Source organism: Arvicola amphibius, chromosome 11, assembly GCF_903992535.2.
Source record: "Arvicola amphibius chromosome 11, mArvAmp1.2, whole genome shotgun sequence".
NCBI classification, from domain to species: Eukaryota; Metazoa; Chordata; class Mammalia; order Rodentia; family Cricetidae; genus Arvicola; species Arvicola amphibius.
Genome location: NC_052057.2, coordinates 61,238,654 through 61,261,338, shown reverse-complemented (window position 1 = coordinate 61,261,338; position 22,685 = coordinate 61,238,654). Strand labels below are relative to the sequence as shown.

The following is a 22,685-nucleotide window of genomic DNA, read 5'->3' as shown; positions in this document are numbered from 1 at the left end:
ATTGTCGAGCTCGATGCAAATTTCAGTCCAGGGCCACTCCCCTTGGCTCACGCCCTTTCATAAGTTCTGGTAGAAGTGACGCCTTTCATGACACATTCCTAGACACGGGCACAAATCCATGGTCAGAAACTGAGACAACCATGTGCAAACGTTTTTATTTCTCGGTGTTGGAAAGCAAATAATATTCAACAAAAACACATGTTTTAAAATTCTGTGTTTGTATTGCACATCCATCCTCCAGTGTACTACATTAGGATGATGCAAAGACCAAGAAGATGCAGGTCTTTCTCTGAGGGAGCTGGAAAATCTCCATGGTAAGTGGGTACTATCAGCAGAAGCACAGAACACACTCCAGTGAGGGTGGTGCATGAGGCAGCTTGTGACACCAGAGGGGAAGCAGGGGAAACCATGCTGGGAGGAGTAGCCCAGAGGGGCGGAGCCCAGGTTCCACCCTAAGCTCCAAATAAACAAATACTGCAAATGAACCTTTTGTTCTAATCAATCGGGTGAGCTTGCTAAAGTAGAGTGAGGGTCCTGAGGCCAGACCATGGTCAACAGCTAGGTATGCAGGCTACTCACCACCACCAGCTTGTCGTCCTCTCGCTTCCTCTTTATGGTGGTGGACTTCCCATCCCACTTCTGCACCTGCACCAGGGCCCCGCTTTCTAGGGTGATGATGCTCTGCAGACACAGGGAAAGGAGACTGCAGTTGGCATCTGAATGCCAAAAATGAGATTGAGAACATGGAATCTTGGCTCAGAGGAATATCCTGAGGCCCTTACTTGAAACGACAAGAATATAGTCCAACAAGAAAAGGAAAAAGAAAGAGAGGGAGGGAAGAAGGGAGGGACAAAGGAAGGAAGGAAGGTGTCTTAAAAACAATAATGTAGAACTTACATGTATATGTATATCAACATATATTATTTTGAACAGAAATAGAACACATAGAACATAAAATTATAATTAGAAAAAAGAGACTATCTTGCGAAAGGAATTAGATAGCAAAGCGTATGTGGAAGTGGTGGCATTAAAGTGGCTTTTATTCTTTTATAAAGTACCTCTAAAATTTTATTGCTCTAACTTACTTCATAGACACGACTGTATAACACACAAAATATGCTAATTATTTTTAATATCAGGACAACTTAGTAACGTGTCATCCTCATTCTGAGGGTGACAGTGTAGGTGTGGGAGCTCAGAGGGAACTTTTTGCCCGCCCATTGTCTTGAAATCGCGGTTACAGGCCATAGCATCCAAAGCCAGGCCCTCACCCTGCACTGGCTCCACGGTCCTCACCTTCACTTTCCTGTCATCTGCGGTGGTTTCTTCAAATTCCTGGCCCAGTTTGAAGGAAATCTCGGTGTTTTTGAAAGTGCTTTCTGACCGGATGGTAATCACATCTCCATTGACGCTGATGATCATGTTAGGCTTGGCCATGCCGGCCACTTTCCTGGTGGCAAAGCCCACGCCTGGAGTTAGGACAGAAAACATGTGAAGCTTACACACTTTTTGTCCATGAAGAAACAGACGCCAAATTACATGAGGCTCCTTTAAAACAAGCTACGCAGCTAAGCGTGCTGGTCCTAATCCCCAAGGACACTCTCAAGAGCGATCCATCAGATTTACTCTTAGCTTCTCCCTTTCTCTGCTTCAGGAGACTCATCATTGACTTCAGCTTAGTCTATAAAGAGATTTAATCTTCATACCTCGACCTGTATGTGTTTTCTATATATAACATACTTGTAATAATATGGCAATAATATATGTAAACGTATCTATCTCTATTTTGTGTTTATGATTGAGACTGCTTGACTATTTCATACTTTCGTAAATATAAAAAGTTGTAATTTTAAAAAACTCTTAAAGTCAGAGACCAGGCCTGATGTAGAGTGAGCAGGTTAGAAGTTCATCTATTTTGATGTACAGAACCCAATTTTCTTAGCATGTGTCGCCAAGACTAATTTTCTAGGCTTCCTTCCCACATCACTCCCTCATGAAATGAAGATCTCTGATTAATTTCTCTAAAAGGAAAAATGGTTCCTACATACCGTGCCATTTTAGAGTGCCAATACCATTCCCAAAAATGTGGAAGGAAAATTTAAGGAGAGCTCAGTAAATCTTTTGAACTCAGGAAATCAGAATTCCGCCGTTTAGAACAGTTTGGGAACCAGCACTTTGCCTCTCAGTCACTCAAGCCTTGTTTGTTTCAATGAGGGAAACGCTTTCCTGCAGAGGGTAAGCGACTTACAGCCTTAGATGAACGCTAACAGCTTCCTCCCTCTACACGGGCTACACAGAACTTCAACACCATACCCGGGCTAACTTTTCCAACACAAATGCTTAAGCTAGAAGTGAGCGCAGGGTAGATTTAAGGCTGACCTGAGAGAGGGCAGGGTAGAATTAAGGCTGACCCGAGAGAGAAACGTAGCACAAGTGGTGCAGACGGAGCCTGCGACTTGGTTCTCTGTATAAAAAGTAACCACTGTGAGAAAGGAATGTATTTCCCCCCTTGAATCCTCACTCTGCCACTGTCAGCCCGCGCGGGGAAGGGATGAGGTGCTGAAGGCGATTCCAGAGGAGCGGAACCTGTGAAAAGCTGCTGCTTCTTTTATTTGACGGCAGAAGGCAATCAATACCTGCCCACTGTGCAGCAATTACAGCTGCCAATTCCATTCAGGAAATATCTTACTGCCTTTAATTATGAGTCTTTCTCAATTTAAAGTGTTGTTATTATAACTTAGATATGAATATCACAAGTCCAAAATAACTGTTTCAAAAAGTCAATAGCTAAAAGTGGTCCAAACCTGGTGTTTGTGGGTCAGTACAAAGTAATTAGCATACTGAATGGTATCTAGCCGATATGCCAAAAGATCAGTCAAGCTGAAATTCCTGACATTCTTCTTATCTGCAAACAAGAGACCTGCATTGACAGATGACCTAAAGGTTCCACTGTGTAACTAGGGAAAGGGTAAGCCTTTGAAATTTTAGGGGGTCCTATCGTAATGAAGACACTCTGTGGTATGGGATCTGACCTCTGAAGGCCCAGAGAGAAGGGTTCAGGGCAGAAACTCATGGGAAAGAGCATCACTGGCTGACGGCCACTATATTGCTGCCGGAGGTGCTTGGTGAGTACGCACACGGCAGCACCACGTGGGCAGTGGGGACAGAAGACAAATCATTCCGAACCTGCGCTACGCTACGGGAAAGGCGCTCTGCATGCGCCTCACTTGACAAGCTCCACTTCTGAATCACTCACTAGCTCTATAACATCTGGCATCATCCCAAACCAGTGAATGTGTAACCCCCAAGAAAAGTCTTTCCTGAAGTCAAGCTTTTGACTACCGTGACATTGAGACAGAAAAAAAAATGCTGAAATGTATTTTCCAACATGATGTTTTCTAAGATGGGCAATATCATGGCTTCCGTTTAAGGCACAAATTATGTCACACAAAAAGTCTATTTTTCTTTCAAAGTTATTGCGAAATTTTTGGGTAAAAGGAGATGTTAAAAATGGACAAAAAGCCAAGTGAATCACAGAGGCAACACCTTGTCATTCTACGGATCACTAAGAATTCCCTCCCTGCTGGTTCATCTGCAGGATGCCCTAGGCTCAAGCCTCCTTCAGGAGGCTTCTAGGACACGCTCTTTCTTGTACTTTCTGCAGCCTCCAAGCAGAAAACAGCATTTCCCTCAGCAACTGCTGCTAGCTCAGAGCCAGCTCCCAGCCCTCTCCTCTCCTCAGGGAACCCCCAGACCCCACCGTACTCACCCACTTCTTTCATGTAATCGTCGAAGTTTTCACTGGAGACCAGCTTCCAGGTTCCCACGAAGGCGTCGCACATTCTGTGGACTTCAGAGATCTCTCTTCCAGGTGAGACAGAGGCTGCGGGAAGGGAAGGTGCAGTGATCCTCTTGAGTCCAAATAACTCCCTTTTAAAGATGTCCCGACCATGTGACTGCAGCAGGGACCAATGGGGGTGACCCCAGATCATTTCCTTCATTACTAGCCCCTGTATTTTTTCCTCTGAGTCATGTTTTTAATAGAAATTTCTCAACTTTGGTTCTCCCTGGCAATGATCACTGGACTTAGAGTACAATTATTTTTAACCAGGAACAGTGTATTTTAAACGTTCCTGTTTTGACTATTAAATGCTCAGTGCATTGAACTTCCCCCCTATTATTCCATATGTAACTTACCACATTGTGGAGGAGACAATTACCTTGGGACACACTTTGACCCTCTTGTGTTGAGTTTTAATTTTACTGATATCACAGTAATGTGCTTAGTTCTGAATTTGAGGATAAAAAGCCTGCCTTAGAGATTCTTAATCTTAATGGCTCTTTTGTTGAGACAGTGTTGTTTCAGGGATTATAGCAAAATAAATAGTGAAATAATGTTGAAATAGTTGTGGTATGTTAAGTGACATATATTACTAAACCTGGCTTTTACTTTTGTATTATGCCTGATAGAGAATTGCATTTGCGCATGTGGCTTATGTTCTCTTTCTTTGGGGAGGGCAGTGTGAAGAGCAGCACAGTGACACCCTGTCCAGCTATTTATACATATGTGACTCAGACGCTCTGATGACCACAGGGAATTCAACAGCAAGCCTCACTGGGCATCAGCCTGCTCTCCCACTGGGGAAGATGGTGTGCAAAGGGACAGTTAAGAAAGCCAGTGCTGAGAGCAAGCAGCACTCGGTGGGCTGACACCATGGTTGCTGTGAGAGGTGACAGTAGACAGAGCCATCTGGAGGGGTGGAGCAACCGGATGTCACCTGAAGACAGAAGACAGCCACTGGAAGACTGGGGGGGAGGGGGTGGTTTGCTGGTGTAGCTCCATGTCACGCTGATTTCACTCAGACACGGCCATGCAGACGGTCTGTAAGTCAGTACAAGTGTAGATGGGTGTGCCTCGTAAGAAAAGACCAACTTGCCGGGCGGTGGTGGCGCACGCCTTTAATCCCAGCACTCGGGAGGCAGAGGCAGGCGGATCTCTGTGAGTTCGAGGCCAGCCTGGTCTACAAGAGCTAGTTCCATGACAGGCTCTAAAAAAAAAAAGCTGCAAAGAAACCCTGTCTCGAAAAACCAAAAAAAAAAAAAAAAAAAAAAAAAAAAAAAAAAAAAAAAAGACCAACTTTAGGACAATGACCTTTATCCGGATTCACCCACTGTGAGATACAATCAGGTATCCAAAAAATGCACCAAGGGAGTCTTCACTGACCGTGTGCCTAAGAGTCCATTGTTCTTTTGTTAACACAAAACAAAAATTCAAATTAAATTTCATTGGACACGCAGCCTGTGTTCTTATATTATTGTCTTTAGCATCTGATCCTTAACGGGGGATGGTACAAATGAGATCTGCTAAAGACGATCATATGTTCCTTTAAACATTTCTAATAAAGGAGAGTAGTCTATAGGAATGTGTCTTTTTAACTTAAATAAAAGTGACTTCTGTAAGAAGTTTGGAGGTAATACTTGTAGAAAGAGACAGAGCAGCCCAGCTCTTACCTGAAGGTGTGCTGGTGTCAGAAGCAACTCCATATATATTCCAAACACATGGGTGCTCCTGTGGAAGACCACATTCTTACTATACAGTACCATTCTTATTATACGTGTACTAATTTATGTCTCAGAAAAGGCAAAGCGCTTTCTAGATAGTGAGGTGCTCAGTGTAATGAGGAGGTCTTTGTCTTATACCTGCAGCATAAATGGAAGTGCAAGCAATCATGTTTAGATCCCGCAGAAATTACTTTATTTCAGTCCTTAAAGGGCTTATATTGCTCACATGATAAGAAAGCGCATCTCCTCATCTTGACCAGCTGGTGGACTGTTATCTGAATAAGAGAGCATAAAATAAGGGGAACCTTGCTTTAAAAGTTCAGTGTTAAGATGGCATGACGGAACATGCCTATAACCCCAGCACCTACGAAGCTGAGGCTGGAGGATTGTGAGGGTAAGGCCACGCTGGGCTATGGAATGAAACTCCATCTGGAAAAGAAATTAGTATCACATGATTTGGGGTACAATGTTGTTTGAGCCATGTGTCTCCTTAAGCATTTGTGGTGAGTGCCTACATTTAACCAGAGCTGCTGCAGTCATCTCTTTGTTAAACGGGCAGGCATTGTACTGCTCACCTTTCCAACAGGGTCTTACTGTGGAAGTCCGCGCTGGCAAATAGTCTTCGAGATACTTTTAGTTTTGCAAGTTTGACATGGCCAAGGTACCAGTTATATGGGAATAAGGAATAAAACATGACCACGTGGGCCAGAGCAATAGCTCAGCGATTAAGAGCACCTACTGCTCTTGCAAAGGACCCTAGCTCGGGTCCCACAACCCATGTAGCAGTTCCCTACTGTCTATAACTCCAGTTCTAGGGGATCTGATGCTCTCTCCTAACCTGCCTGACCTCCTGGATTTCTGCATGTTCATGGTGCACATACGGATATTCAGATACATATACATAAAATAAAATACATAAATTAATCAATATTTTAAATAGCTTCTGACTGTTTCCAATAACCCCAGTTCCTACTTAGCTCACAGGCAAAGAAAAATGCAAAGTCAAAACGTTTTCTTTTAATAGCTGCCTTTAAAGAGCAATTTTCAAACAAAAGGCACTTGATGATTCCCTGAAATTTCTATAGTTTTATCGTCTTTCATCAACATAAAATCTGTAGGAGATGAGACGTCTCCACCCTATGCTGCCTTTTCCCATCCATGACTTAACGTTTCTAGCATTTTGCTCATTTGTTGAGTGTTAATTAATGAAACAAAATGAGGGCGATATGCCACATAGCCACGCTTTTGTGTATGTTTTAAGGCAAGAAACCACGAACTGCAAGAATGTCTCTTTGCAGTTTAGAAACGTGAGCACAGCAGCCTTGGAAGGGTGACTGATGAAGGCCACAGTGATCTCATGCCAAGCTATGGACAGGGCAAGAGTTCTGGCTGACAAAGGTCAGAGCAGGGGAAACAGCAACAAGACAGTGGCAATGTAATGGGGAAACTTAGAAATCTAGATGCTCTCCAGGAGCCTAAACTCAGACAAGCTTAATGGGAGTCGGTTGGCATTGGCCATAAGAAGAATTCCCACAGGAGCACCTGTCGTCTGCAACACATACCAGTGGGGTGCTGCAGCCCTGTAATGGCAGCAACTCAGGAGACTGAGTCAGGAGAATCACCTAAGTTCAAGGCCTTCCTGAGCCACAGAGGGAGTTCAAGGGCATCCTAGTGATTTTAACAATGAGCAAGTCTCAAAACTTAAAAATTAAAAAGTAGCCAGGATATACAAACAAACAGCAAAAACAAAAATGACGCAGCAGTTAATATTTCCTCAGAGTCACGGGGAAGGGTCTGCACTGGGGGCAGCCTGGCTTTGCATTGGGGACACATTCCCGGAATTTCAGGGCCCATGGGCAGACACCCTGGTCGAGGCTGCTTGCCTTGTGCTTGGCTCCTCTACGGGCACTTTCTGTGGAATGCATTTCTCTGACCTTTGCCTTTGTTTATTTCTCTTGGAGGAAATGAGCTTATTATTCCTGACGATTTTTAATTAATGAGGAAACAGACCCTCTCTGGATAGTGAAGAGTAATGGCCAAGCTGCAACGAGAGGAAAGGTTCTCGCAGTTTGCACATGCCAGCGAAGGTGAGGGTTCATGCCCAGACCCCCGTTTTACTGGAGGCAAAGTTCCTCTGATAATGCTCAGTCACTACCTGTGTTTGGGTGTTTGCTAGCAATTTTAAGATGAACCTTTAATTGAGAATGGAGGCACATTTTCTCTTCTTCTTACTGACGGGATGCCGACCATGGGAACTGTTCTGCGTCCCCTATCCAGCTAGACCAGTGGGTCCTTCCTTACAAGTATGGTTATAGTGACTCTTTGACCGCAAAAGGTGACAATTTTAGAAAGAGTGAGTAAGCCATAGGCTCTGCCTCGGGTAAAGGGCAGTGATTAATGACAGATGTGAGCGCCTTGGTGGCTCTTGGGTAACTTCTTCTTTTGCCTTCTTGCTCACAAAAAGAACTCCACACACAGTTCCGGGTGTGCGAGCAGGCGCCCATGGTGTTGGGGTGGTGGTGACAGAGTGCTTTCCAAGTATAAACTGTAACCTACTTAGTCTTCATTTCATAAAGCAAATCCCATTAGAAACTCACTGTAGGCAAAAGTGAACTCTCAACCAGAAAATGCAGAGAACTTAACAGGTGAGCTGCACCATCAGAAATAGCCAAGAAAATAAATATCCATGAGGCCAGCCAGCCACCCACCCACCCACCCACACACACACACACACATACTTCACATTCTCTTCTTTGTGTTTGTGTCTTAATACCTTTACCAATCTCAACTGCTTGTATTTTATATGTTTTTAAAGTTTCACATATATAATATAACTTACTATATACAAATAGAGCTAAATACAAAGAAGATATTAAATTTCTGATAAGTGATAGCTGTGCCTGGCACTGCTAGTGTTCTGATACTTGAATAAGGCAGGAAGGTAAGGCTGATAGGGATCACTGTCAGCTTGTGGAGATCATAAGAACCTCAGTTTACCTAGCTTTTATCAATGAATAGCAAGGACGGGGGGTGTGACATATAAGCACTGCTTAAGGATGACTTGAGTAGAATTCTGGGCAGCACTGTGTGACTTGTGGTTGTCTAGAGAAAGCCTAGAAGAACCTGTAGGAGCAGCTCTATCACTGATCTCAGGTATTCTAATCCTTTGCCCTCCTTTAAGCTGAGCTTCCTTTTTCAGAAAGCTGGGGACTTAGTAAAGTGTATTTTAATCACCAACTTTATAGGGGTGTGCCATACGTTTGTGCTTACAGATCATGAAGTTTCAGTTCAATTATTTTGTCTGTTCTGACTGTGGGTGTGTAGTTCTGGCACCAGTCTGAACCTCTAGGAGGAGGAAACCCATGGGCTTCCTGCAAATAACGGGCATAGCTCTCAATAGATGTATAAGAAATGACACCTGAGAGAGAGAAAACAAGGAGATTTTGGAAGAGAGGAATGGAGAGCAGGGTAGGGAAGGAAGGGAGCCACGATGTTTGGGTGCCCAACGTTGCAGAAAACATGGAAACCACAGAAAGCAAGCCACAGAGGGTGGCACATGCCATACTGGGCTCCAGCTGTGGCTTGGTCTTGCTAAGGAGGCAAACTCATCCCGGGTGACTGGATGACAAGGCAGGGGACACTGGGCTTTTGGGAGGCTGCGGGTGCTGTGACACTTCCACCAGTGAACTCTGGTCCAGTGAGCGAGCACAAATGTCAGGCATCTGGGAACTCAATTTGCCATCTGGGTGTTCACTTCCCTCTTGACTACAATCCCTCCTCACTGGGTGAAATGTGCATTCTTGCATTTGCTGTATGGTTTGCCAAGATTCCCCATGGCTCTCTGTGATTTTCCAGTTAGATGATGCTTGCTGGGAATTCTCTGCTCTAAAGATACATCACTTTAGAGCTGTCATTGCGTTCAAATTTATATTTAGGGATGATAATATGCCGTGGCATTTTTGCTGTTGTCTTATAAGTCATATTGCAGGCTAGAGCAATGCCTTGATCATTGCGTTAGACATGTCGGGATTCTTTCTCTGCTCACCAACTTGCAGCCCTTAGCTGGCTGATTGGTTTCTACATACTCCGCGTTCTCACCTGCAGCTGGAGAGCTGCATTTGATGGCTATCACCTGAAAATCAGCAGCCTGAACTGACAGAACCTTTCACAGGTTGCTGACTCTGCCTCACGTCAGTTGCTCGAGTTATAGACATCACATTGACTCAGAAGAAAAATCACACCCGTGGGACACCTGCACTGGGAAGAGTTGGACATTTTTCCTGACCCAAAATATCCTTGCTCAGAAAAGCACTCTGTAGACTTGAAACTTTCAGAGGGCTCAGTTCTCTGTGCTGGTGACTACTGAGTAAGAGCACATTCCTCAGGTTTCGAAATAGACTTCAAGAAATTAGTGAAACACAAGCTGAATTGTCTTGATATGCATGATTCAGAATAAGAGTTATTTTTTCCTCAGGGTTAGGGATGGTATTCAGTGGGAGTTCACTTGCCTGATCATGGTCAATCTCCAGTATTGCAATAAAGAAAACAATTGTTTCCTCAAAAAACAATACTGTGTTGGACTTAGGAAACATATAGACATGTAGATAGACTGACATATTGGTAAGGTTACATCAGCTGTCAGGATGGAACCCAGGGCCCCGCACAGGCTGGGCAAATACTTTACCACCTAGCTACATCTCCAGGCTCTAAATTGGAATGTTTGTAATGCTTAAATAATAGTGAAGTTCCTGGCTATGACTGCACATATGTAAGCCCTTCAAGGTGCCAGGGGCCAGATCCTGCCTCCAGACTACTCTAACAGACAGTACTGGCAATTTTCAGCCCCTTGAGATATAGGTGGTCAACTTCTACCCTATGGAGATAAAAGCCCAAGAACAGGACAGAAAATCCTGCCAATCCCTGAGTTCAAAATCCCACCAAATCCTGAGCTTGCCCCAAGACCAGGTCACAAAAATCCCACCAATCCCAGGCCATCCAGGAAAACCCCCCACTCACACATACCAAGAAACCCTGTATAAAGTCTGCCTCCTGCACAGTTCTTTGCTGCTTCCCATTTGTGTCTTTCCCAATAAATCTGTGTGAGGTTTGTTGTGCAGTGTGACTTCGTGGTATTCCTTGGCTCCCGACTGCCAGGAAACCTCTGCTCTGAGAGCCATAACAATATGTCTGCCTATAATCCCAGGACTCTGGAGGCTGAGGCAAAAGGATTGTGAGTTTGAAGCTAGTCTGACCTTATTTTAATAAACAAGAAAATTAGCATACAAAAATAAAATTACGTAGATATGGAAGCAAAGGTAATTGTTCTAATCTGATATTTTAATATTTGATATTTAATATTAATATTTTTTATATTTTAATAACTCAGTTCATTGATGAGTATGGCAAACAGGCTTGACATCCGTTCTGAGATAAAATGATTCGCAATTCAAATTCTTTTAAAATGTTTATCTCCTGAATTGCAGAATGCCCCATAAGGACTGTAGAAGGTGTTGTGTGAGCAGAAATCTTTAATACAGTCATGTGCTAAATATGATTTTCAACAGTGTAGATCTTCTTTTAATTTGAAAAGAGACCTACAGAACACTAAATCTGATTTAGCTTCACAACACGGCTGTGTTTCTCAACACGATGATTTCCATGCCAAAGCGAGCACAATGAAGTCCATTTGACCATTTCACAACACTTCTGCCCATGCTGTGCATGCCAAGAAGCCTCGTCCCCATTAGCACTGGAGCATGAAGCAATAAAGTCTACCAAGAAGGTTTGCCGTCCTAAAGGTCTCAGTCATTCTCCAAAGACCAATCAAGAAACGCAACAGCTATCAAATGTCTTTGGTGATTGTAAGAACTCTTTTATTCTGTTGAACTTCCTTTTTTCAAATTTGACATCCAAAATACTACAAATCGAAAGCTTTCTGAGTGCCCATGTGACTCCACAAGCGGGAATTCCACCTCGTGTCACGGGTTACACAGACAGAATGGTGACGTCTTCAAATTCTTTTCAAAATCGCCTTCAGGTTCTGTGTAGGAGATGCACATGGATCATGAATGAACTTTGGCTTAGACTTGCATCCCACTCTCAAGGAAGTTCATTAATAGCCTGCCAGTACTGACATATGCCTTTAATCTAAGCACTCAGGAGGCAGAGGCAGGCTTCAATATATAAATGAGTGCAGATTGTTTGTTTGTTTTGTCTTTCGAGACAGGGTTTCTCTGTGTAGCTTTGGTGCCTGTCCTGGAACTAGTTCTTGTAGACCAGGCTGGCTTTGAACTCACAGAGATCCTCCTGCCTCTGTCTTCCCAGAATTCAAGGCCAGCCTGGTCTACAGAGTGAGTTCCAGGACAGCCAGCATTACACACAAAGAAACTTGTCTGGAAAGAGAGAGAGAGAGAGAGAGAGAGAGAGAGAGAGAGAGAGAGAGAGAGAGAGAGAGGGAGGGAGGTAGGAGTGAGGGAGTGGAGGGGAGGGTAGGGAGGGGCTGGAGCGTGAGGGAGGGAGGGAGGGAGGGAGGGAGGGAGGGAAAGAGAGAGAGAGAGAGGAAGGATGACTATAAAGAAGAAAAGAAAGTTCATTATGCAAATATTCCAAAACTGTAAGAAAAGCAAAAAAAATCAAAATTCTAAAGTACCTCTGGTTCCAGACATCATCACTTTCTTTCTTTCTTTCTTCCTTCCTTCCTTCCTTCCTTTCTTTCTTTCTTTCTTCCTTCCTTTCTTTCTTTCTTTCTTTCTCCCTCTCTCTCTCTTTTTTCTTCCTTCCTTCCTTCCTCCCCTTCCCATCCCCTCCCTTCCCTTCTCCTTTTTTCTTCTCCTCCTTCTCCTTCTCCTTCTCTTTCTCCTTCTCCTTCTCCTTCTTCTTTTCTATTTATTTATTTTGAGACAGCGTCTCACTATGTAGCTCTGACTATCCTAGAACTCATTATGTAGATCAGGCTGGCCTTGAATTCACAGAGCTCCACCTGCCTCACAAGCTGGGATTACAGACGTGCTGCACTGTCCCAGACACTATACATGAGAGGTGGTAAATCTCCAATGCTACATATTGACAACAGAAATCTCCAGGAAGTGTAGTGTCATCTATGGCAAAAGCAGTCAACTTCTTATTACCTCTCAGTCAATCAACCATCCATTGTCTGGTGTGTGTTAAGAACTAGGCATTGCTGGGTGGTGTGGCACGCCTTTAATCCCAGCACTCAGGAGGCAGAGGCAGGACGATCTCTGTGAGTTCAAAGCCAGCCTGGTCTACAAGAACTAGTCCCAGGACAGGCACCAAAGCTACACAGAGAAACCCTGTCTCGAAAGACAAAACAAACAAACAATCTGCACTCATTTATATATTGAAGCCTGAGTTTTCCAAATGTTCATTGGTGTTTAACTGTATTTTGAAATTTGTATTTTTTAAAAATATTCTTTAGAGGATACTCACATTGGACTGGGGTGGGGACTAGGGCATGCATGATCTTGTTGTACTGCCCTTCTACCTAACGTTTCTCAGCTTCTTCAAGGGAAGAATACTGGTCACAGAAAATGTTCTCTGTGCGGTGTCTTTGCCTTTTCCTTGCTACAATGTGTTTTTATAAAATGGCTTCCTCCCTTGGGTGCGTCAAAAGAAGGAATCAGATCCTTCCACAGCCTTATCAGACCAACCTAGTAGCCCAGCATTGGCGGTGGTGCCAGAGCCGCTTCCCCGCATGCAGGCAGCTCCCCGGGCTTCTAATTGCTGATTTCCTTAGTGCAAAAGCCACAGTCCAGCTCCTGCTCTTTCCCCTACTTGTCTGGCCAAGCTATGCAATTGGCATCCTTGCTTTCTTGCAAATCATTCCCAGGGACATTGTCTCCACTCTGTGACAGATGGCTGTTTTTTTTTCTGTGTCCTTTGACATACTTCTGAGTTCCTCTTAAGTGCAGAACAGGGACTATTTTAAATAAAGTCAGCAAGACACCCCCTCAGTTCATATCTTCATGTTTGTATTCAGGGATTAGTTATTGTTTATAATTTATTCATGGATTGTCTTTATTGAAAAACGCGTTTATCACAGAACAGTGTGTGATATTGATATTTGATAGCTGCAAAATATACCAGAAAATTAAAAGTGTAGTGAGCAGACATTTTTCTCAAATGTACATTATTTTGACTAGTTGCCTAGAACTATGATCTTGAAATAGAAGTTTAAAATGTGTTAGGCATATGAAACTGTACGGATAACATATAAGCTGTATTTTATGTCACTTTAATCCAAAAATGTTATTGTTCTTTCAAGGAATATAAGGTATATTGGTACAAATATTCCTTCAATTACTGCAATTTTACAATGACATTCAGAAAATATTTCAAGCAGCCATAGATTATACTGAGTTTAAAGACCAGCACTGACACTCTGTCTGTAACATGTGTGTGTTATTTCAGCGTCTATTGTGTTTCCTATTGAGGCTTGCAATGGAAGAACTAATCTCAGAGGAAAAATTAAATAAAAAGTCAGTTCAATCCATCTTCCTTTCCCTCTCTATCCAGTTGGAAACCCTGCCTGGGAATCCCTGAAGATGACTTTATGAGTGGCAGCAGTGAAAAAATTATTTAATTTTTCAAGGCTCTCTCGTTGTCATTACTATTCAGGCATTTAGTCAGCAAGTATTTAGGAAGTGCCCATGCCTATGTAGAGCAGCTACTCTCAGATGAGATCCTCCCCTTCTCACACTGCACAGCTGTTCTCCGCAGTAAGAGGTGCGTTCATTCATAGACTGTATCTTCGTTAGTTCACAGACGCCATAGAGCAGAGCACCTCGTCATGGACATAGGATATTAATTCTTAATAGTGTTAGGGACAATCACAAACGTGTTCCCTGCATTGTGGAGGGTAAACTGCTGGTGGGAGCCTTGCTTGTGCTGTTGCTCCGAGACCATCAATGGAGTCCGGCCTTGGTTTGGAGAGCGGGGTCCACATTCAGCTGGCCAGAGTGAACCATATTGCTTTCTGGCCAACTCAGGGGAGATAGATGGACATGCAAGAGGAATAATGGGTGGGTGGGTTGGGGGTCAAAGGATGCTCAGTGTCTCCAGCAGGCAAGCGTGGAGAGTAGAGGTCGCTGATCGTTTTCTCTGTCATTCTGTGGACCTATCAGGTTTCACCCAGTATTCTACTGTGGACCATTTTTTTATTAATGAAACAATACAAGAAGCTGCTTTAATAAACTTTTAAATAAATAAAGGTATTATAGAGTAATATTCTCACACAAATGTACGCAAGATTTAGAGGGATTCATATATCTACTTGGAAAGGCAGAAAATCCTCCGTGGATGAATCACGCGTTTGTGCTAAGTTGAGAGGTAAAGAGCGCACCAAATGGTCATGGAGCGGCTGGTGCAGGCGGAGGCGTCTCTCCATGTCACCCTGTGATCATCCGTGAATCAGCATAGGGGAGGAAGCTGGAAATGCTCTAGGGCTACCTTAAGAGAAGCTTCACATCCTTGCACAGGAATTGAAGTTTAACGTGGGAAAATTGCAGTGCAGTCTTGAAAAGAACAAATGGAAGAACAGGTGGAAAACCGAAAATTCATCAGTAAAATAATTCCAGCAAAAATATAAAAATTGGAGCTGAAACCCATAGTTAGAGCTAAACGGGAAGCAGGGAAGCCAAAGGTCCATGGAAGGCATGAAGGCCGGTGGCGGGGGGGGGGGATGTCTGGTAAGAGAGCAGAGCAGAGGCTCTCCCTGTCCCTGCAATCCACTCACAGTCCCTTCTCTCTGTGTTTCTCTGTCTCTCTCTGTCTCTGTCTCTGTCTCTCTCTGTCTCTGTCTCTCTGTGTGTCTCTGTGTCTCTGTGTCTCTGTGCCTCCCTGTGTCTCTGTGTCTCTGTCTCTGTGTCTCTGTCTCTGTCTCTCTCTCTCTCTCTCTCTCTCTCTCTCTCTCTCTCTCTCTCTCTCTCTCTCTCTCTCTCTCTCTCTCTCTCTCTCTCTCTCGTGTGTGTGTGTGTGTGTGTGTGTGTGTGTGTGTGTGTGTGTCTGTGTGTGTGACTGGCTTCTCAGACTCCTGAAGGTGCAGCATCAGAGAACACCTGCAGCTGACCAAGACAGGTGACTGCTGAACTCAACAAATGCGCCGCATTCCCTTCTCCTCCTGCTCTTTCCTACCAAACAGAACAATGTGGCCTTCTGGTCACCTGCCGAGAAGCACCTTGCAGACTGTTCGGAATGTCCACTCTTGGACCTTAAACCAGCAATAAGATTCACCTGGGGGCTAAGCTTTTACACGCCCACCACCATTAACTAAGTGGCTCTTACTCAGAACCCTTCCTTTAACTGGCTTTGGAACTTTTAAAAATATTCTTGGAGGCTCCGTCTTTCTGCAGATGTGAAGGCCCAGGGGTGAGCAAAGGCCTGACACAGCAAGGACATTCCCAGAGGCTGGGTGCTTAGTCAGATTTAGAAACCATTGCCTAAGACTGTCTTCCTGGTGAATTATACTTCTGATGCTTGAATAGATGAAATAATTAGTCATCTGACCTTTCCAGTATAATTACAAAGGAAGAGCTGGGCTGCAATTTTATGGAATTAGCCACAGAAAGATCTCGGAAAACAAGCTGAGATGAAAGATGATCCTTCTGACACCTTGTTGCTAGTAACTGATGGCCTTGAGACAGAACAGCCAGGATGGCTGCAGTACTTAGCACCTTGATGTCTAGCAAGGTACACATTATGCAGAAAACCTCCTGACATGGGACAAAGAATTCTCTTTGATCTAATCAATCGCATCAGAGCCCTTATGTCTCTCCACCCTCACTGGTCCCAGAAATCCAGGGAACTCCCTTTGCCCAGGCAATATCTGTGTTTCCAGTTTGGAAAGCAAAGATCGCCGTTTCTTACGGCTCATCTGGCAGAGTGTGTGAGGTTGGTTAAATCTGAAAAAGATCCCATCTTAAGAACTGTTCGGGGTAGGATGAGTAAAGGTAGAAGAGAACTTTTCAAGGAAGCAGCTTAAACAGACAATAGCTTTCATTTTTCAGGCAGGCTTTTGTAACCCTGACTCCACATCAACTTTATCTGCAGACTTTCAAACAAGAGCAAAGGCTTAGCTGTAGCTCAGTTGTATTCACCTCCAATGTGTGAGGCTCTGGGTTTGATCTCCAGTATACACACAGACACGCACACACACCAACACACACATATGCACACTCACGTGTACACATGCGCAAGCATGCACATCCACACATACATGAAACCACCAACAAAGCAGATTTCTAGTTTTTGTCCATGGTATTAGAATCTAAGGAAGCCCTATAGCTCATGGGTTAGACCCTGGTCTTACAGAATCTACTGAACACAGGATCATAGCTTATAGGACATACTGTAAAATGAAAGTTTGAAAGCGGGAAGTGCTGCAGAAACACAACCTCATTCCACTAGGTACCATCCCTGGAGCAGATCTGGCCCCTCCTTTGGGGGGGGGTTGTTAAATGAATCCCCGTGGCTGTGCCTATTATGTCTTTTTTCTGTAGAATATATTAGAGGGGGATTTGTACTGGCTTCTAAATGGAGATGATAAAAGAAAATTTCTTCCTGGAAGTGCTTCAAGGGAGCACTGATTACAGCTCAGTTTTGCTTTAATTCATCCTGGTGGGAGAAGTAAACAGGTTTCTAGGAAGAGAGATCTTTTGAGAGCTTGAAAGGAGGAAGGAAGATGGGCTCTCTCTGCAGTAGAACCTGAGGCTGCCTATAGTGCATCTTGCTTAAACAACCTTGGGAAGAGTGGCATGCCAATACCAGTGAACTACCAGGAGAAAGGAGAGTTTGCCGTGACATGACAGGGCTGCTCCCTCATTTGCCTGCAAAATTCCAGAAAGAACAACCCCACTGGAACCTAGAAGTACTTAGTCCAAGATTATTAGGGAAGGATCCACTCCATTGGGAGAGCCCAGAATGTTGGCTGAGCACAGTGCTGAGGGATGCGCTGGAGTTGGCCAGGTAGAGGAGGAGTGGCAGTCCAGATCGGTTGGTTGAGTCTGAGAAGGATCTAGTGGGTGGGAGAAGAGATGAGGAGCAATAGATTACAGTTTGAGTCTAAAGAAGTTTGGAGGGTAGAGATTAGTCATTGAAATGTCTCTGGGGAAGGATGACCTGCCCATACTGTGTGTGTGTGTGTGTGTGTGTGTGTGTGTGTGTGTGTGTGTGTATACGGTGCTGATCAGCAAGAAAAAGCCAGCAGGCAGAACTACTCTGGGGGCAAGTTCGTTTCTAAACCAAGTTAGTCCTAACATAACGGTACAAGAAGGGAGCAGTCTATGCTCTGCAGTAGGGGAGTTTGCCCTCAGTGGACTTGAGTTCAGTACCAGGGGCACACAGCAGAAGGAGAGAAGTGACGCCCACAAATTTTCCTCTGATATTCACATGTTACACACACTGCGACATAAGCCCCCCGAATAAATAAATGAAATTTTCAAAATTAGAACTGATGGAGAGGTTAGAAAAATTCCCTGATGACCCATTTTATCAAAAGTACAAACTGGGCTGTGGTGGTGGCACTCGGGAGGCAGAGGCAGGCATTTCTCTGTGAGTTTGAGGCCATCCTGGTCTGCAAGAAGTAGTTTCAGGACAGGCTCCAAAGGTACAGAGAAACCGTGTCTAGATAAAAACCAAACCAAACCAAAAAAAAAAAAAAAAAAAAAAAAAAAAAAAAGAGCAACAACAGCAAAAACTACAAATGCCTTTAATCCCAGCACTTGGGAGATGGAGGCAGGCAGATCTCTGTGTTTGAGGGCAGCCTGGTCTACAAAGTGGATTCCAGGACAGCCAGGACTGTTTCACAGAGAAACCCTGTCTCAAAAAACCAGAAAACAAAACAAAACAGCTGAGAAAGGGTAGCGGTATTGAATGGAGAATCTCCAGGAGGTAAAGAGGCCTTGCTTGTGTTCCTTTCAGTCTTCTTGCCTTACTTTCTTTACCGCTGCCTTTTTTTTTTTTTTTTTTTTTTTTGTCAAGATTACATGTGCTGGCCAGAAGTGGTGGCACACACATATAGTTCCAACATTCAGCAAGAGGATTGTCATGAGTTCAAAGCTATGCTGAGCTACAGAGTTAAGGGGAAAAAACACTTTCTCCAAACAAAGCAAAACAAAAACCCAAAGTAAACGACAAAAGCCTAAGTCATGGCAGCAGCCAGCTCTACCCCTCCACATCAGCCCACTTTCCACACCTAAACATGGACCATTGATGAGATTATTTTTTCCTTAGTTTTCCACTGCTGCTTGCATATTGACTTTGGATGAACTGAAGCTGCTAGGGATCCCCCCCAAACTCAGACCAAACACACAGAACTCAACCAGGGTTTCAAATCAGGGTTTACAATGTGCAGCACTGCCAAGGCTTCCCTGAGGTTTGCTGTGCAGGATCCGTGTGAGGAGTCCGGAGCTGGGGGTGGGAGTGTGGGAAGTCAATCTCCCCAGACTTCAAGAAAACTTGCCGAGATTTTTTTTCCTAACCCACGAATGTGGTGCTGTCTGCTCACAGATGACTTACTTGTTGCTAGTCAGTGCCTCCCAAGTGAGATTTCCTGCGAGAAGACTGAAGACCCTGTTAAAAATGGCAGCTCCAGGCTTTGTGCCCAGCTGTCGAGCTGGACTTTCTGGAATGTTCTTATTCAGGGCCTAGACAGATGCCTCCTGGGTAAGAGAGCATGCCCTTTTCAGTTCCCAGCACAGGTCAGGGGGCTCACTGTCAACTCTTTATTGACCCCTAGGAGATGTAGCGCCCTCTTCTGACCTCCGTGGCCACTGTCTTCATTCACAATCCACCAATCCACATACAGATTTTTTTTTAAAAAAAAATTTACACAAAGTCATATACTGATGAATACCTATAATCCTAGCACACGGGAGGCTGAAGCAGGAGGACTGCAAGTCTCCGTAGACTACATAGTGAGTGAGACCTTGGATCAAAAGAGTAACAACAAAGAATCGTCTATGCAATGAAAAATAGTCACCTGACTAAGGGCTAAGTCATCTAACTTCACCTCCCCTGGGTGCTTTGATGTTAGTTATTTTAACTACACAAAGAAAATAATCTCCCTAGAGATATTTTATTTGCAAAAGTGACCTTACCTTCCTAGAGCCTGAAGTTGGATCTGATTACCTCGTCACTATCGGACAGCAGCAGCTGCAGAGCCTACCACCCATATATTTCCCTATCAGCAGGTTCCGAAGATTCACCCCTGTTTCCTCGTACTTATACACTCTTCTCCAAAATGTAATTTCATCTCCATCCTCTCTGTGAATTGACCTTACTCAGACTGCCCCTCCTTTGTCCTCTGAAGTGTTGGCACATTAGAACTTTCATTGGGGATTTGTCCTGAGACAGCAACAGCTTTGTGGTAACCAACCTTGCGAACATAGCATTGTGACTCATAGTGACATCAGGGACTGCTTTTGTTGGTAAGACTGACAAAAAAAAATACTGTAAATTATTATTTAAAATAGTTTTATCTCAGTGTGGTAATACACTCCTCTAATCCCAGTTTGGGGGAAGCTGAGGCAGGGGAATGAAAAGTTTGAAGTCATCTTTGGTAGATAATCAAATGCTACAGAGGAAAACAAACCATGATTAACCTCAATTATCTTGGAAGAGCCCCCCAAAAGCCTACTGTACAGCTACTGCAAGCTTGGCTCTTGATGGATTTAAGTCCCCGCAAGTTTAGTTTTTATTAGCTAAATGTAGCCAACAGTTCAGTGTCTGTATCCAAGCTTCTCAATTCAGAAACTATTTGAATTATTTCCAAACCACTCAGTTTTAACTAAATATTTTTAAAAGTAGGATTTTTACGATCTGTGGTTTCTGAGGGAAGGGGCTCTGATTGAGATGCAAGGCTGCTGCAGCGGCTGCACTGGCTTTGTGGCGACTGTGCCAGCTGCATAAGTGTCACTACTTGAGTTTGGGCTCCCATCACCCACATAAATCCTGGGCATGAAAGAAAGTACAGAGCACTGAGAAGGGTGGAGACAGGCAGACCTGTGGGGCACACTGACCAGACAGAGAGCCTCAATAAAGAGAGTGGAGGGTGCCTAAGGAGGACAAGCACAAGCGTGCACACACGGACACACTTCATTCATGTAAGAGTATGATAAGCAGTTACTGTTCTTAACTAATTTGGTAGCAGAAGGTCTTTAAGTATGGTCTAATTATCAGCTTTAACCAGTTGAGTTATTTGAAATATCCATCTTCTTATCTGGAATTCATACTTTTGAAACTTGTGGTCTTTGGGTTTGGAGGAGGACAAAGAACACCCTTTCCCCAATGAGCGATTTCATAGAAACAGGAAGTCTAGGATGTGCGGAGTGAAGCCCCAGCGTCTCTCTGGAAATTCCCTGTGCTGTGTGCTCTGAGGGAAACAAAGGCAGCAGGAAGAATGGAGCCCTGTGCCTTCTTTAAGGACGGTCTCCCATCTTGGTGGTCTTCCATTATCTATCTCAACTTGGTCTTTCTCTGTAATTGTTCAAGAGACTGGACACTGAGAAAATCAACTACAGAGTTATCTATCCCATAATTAGGCTTCTTGACCACCTATTTGACATTGTTTGAGTGTTCCAGAATGTGCTGTATGAAAAAGGGAAGCAGGAAAGGGTGGAGCTAAGGGATAGGGATAGGGAGCTAAGAAAGCAAGGGACATGAAAAATATTCTCATAGCCATGACTGAGCAAGTAACGAGAAAACAATCCAAAGATTCCATCCGGCAGCATTGTTCTTCTGAAGAGTTTATTAAGACAAAATATCTTCAAAATATTAGAACCAAAAAGATAGTTTGTTTTCTATTTTTAAAAAATGATTTTAAAAAAGTGAAAAAAAATCAGAACCAAAGGTTTAGTGGTAGGTGAATCAAATGGCAATATATTGGAAGTTACTGAGTCAAAAAAAAAAACATTAGAATTATGATGGGTCTTAGCAACTTTTGCCTTCATAAGTCCCTTCTACCATGATATATCAATATTAAAAATTATTTTGATAAAACTTTTAAACATTTAATTTTTTCTGTTCTGTAAAAAAATTAATGGATTCTTTAGGGGTCCCAAAATTTCACATTTTCCTAGAATGGGAGAACAGAGGAAACATTCTTCACAGAGTTCAGTCTTTTCTTGTTATTTTAAGACATTAAGATTATTACAGGTTTCAGAAAGTATCACGAGCCATCTGAACCTTTCCTGTATCTGGTGGAGACATATGTTCTGCGTCTGTGAGATGGAGATCCCTGGTGTGAAGTGAGAAGTCTTTCTGAGCCATCATCACCGTCACCCAATAATGGACCCTCTATATGGCAGGTAGTAGTACAGTTCAAATCAGAAGGCTGGGGCAGATCTCCTCTTTAACCTTCCTTCCCTCACAGCAGCAGACCTCTTTACTGGTAGAGCGCCTCAGAGCTATTTACTAACTTACTTGACTTCTACTTAGCTAAATTACAGCCTGATGTGAGGGGCTGTGTGTGAGGAGCTGTGAGGAGCTGTGTGTGGGGAGCTGTGAGGAGCTGTGTGTGAGGAGCTGTGTGTGAGGAGCTGTGTGTGGGGAGCTGTGTGTGAGGAGCTGTGGGAAGCTGCATGTGAGGAGCTGTGTGTGAGGAGCTGTGGGAAGCTGCATGTGAGGAGCTGTGTGTGAGGAGCTGTGTGTGAGTAGCTGTGTGGGGAGTTGTCAGGAGCTGTGTGTGAGGAGCTGTGTGTGAGGAGCTGTGTGTGAGTAGCTGTGTGGGGAGTTGTCAGGAGCTGTGTGTGAGGAGCTGTGTGTGAGGAGCTGTGTGTGGGGAGCTGTGTGTGGGGAGCTGTGTGGGGAGCTGTGGGGAGCTGTGTGGTTTGCAACACTACACTTTGACTTTCCAGCATTCTCTTGTTCAGCTTCCTTCTGGGAGGTTCTCGGCTCATTTTGCTTTAGAGGAACATGAAGACAACTGCCATGGATTAAGATGAATTAATAAACTGAATGACTTAATAAGCATTAGTGATCAAGATGATGACAAAGATGATAATGACTACAATAGTCACTATGTTTTTCTTATTCTTGTTTATTCATTAAAAAGGAATACATGTATATAAATTTTTATCTACCCTTGATCAAATATACTTATTATCTATGTG

The 22,685-nt window shown here is 43.8% G+C and overlaps 2 protein-coding genes across 2 annotated transcripts in view; both read right to left on the bottom strand.

The window, feature by feature from the left end:
• Nucleotides 1-3,887, bottom strand: Fabp4 (fatty acid binding protein 4). The gene is made up of 4 exons (XM_038347938.1): nucleotides 3,770-3,887; nucleotides 1,297-1,469; nucleotides 580-681; nucleotides 1-98 (listed from the first exon to the last, which is right to left on the bottom strand). The coding sequence occupies exons 1-4, from the start codon at nucleotides 3,840-3,842 to the stop codon at nucleotides 48-50; spliced, it is 399 nt and encodes a 132-aa protein (XP_038203866.1). The 5' UTR covers nucleotides 3,843-3,887; the 3' UTR covers nucleotides 1-47.
• Nucleotides 3,888-7,018: 3,131 nt separating this feature from the next.
• Nucleotides 7,019-22,685, bottom strand: part of LOC119826099 (fatty acid-binding protein 12-like) — a 28,768-nt gene continuing 13,101 nt past the window's right edge. Inside the window, 3 exon segments of the mRNA XM_042055944.1 lie at nucleotides 7,019-7,142; nucleotides 8,833-8,933; nucleotides 9,608-9,694. Coding sequence (XP_041911878.1) covers nucleotides 7,019-7,142; nucleotides 8,833-8,933; nucleotides 9,608-9,694 — 312 coding nt within the window.

What these genes read in the sequence shown, in the direction of transcription:
- Fabp4 (XM_038347938.1), bottom strand. Translation starts at nt 3,842, where the DNA reads ATGTGCGACGCCTTCGTGGGAACCTGGAAGCTGGTCTCCAGTGAAAAC. An exon ending in CGATTACATGAAAGAAGTGG is followed by an intron (nt 1,470 to 3,769) that starts GTGAGTACGGTG and finishes TCCTAACTCCAG; the next exon opens with GCGTGGGCTTTGCCACCAGG. An exon ending in CAGATGACAGGAAAGTGAAG is followed by an intron (nt 682 to 1,296) that starts GTGAGGACCGTG and finishes CTGTGTCTGCAG; the next exon opens with AGCATCATCACCCTAGAAAG.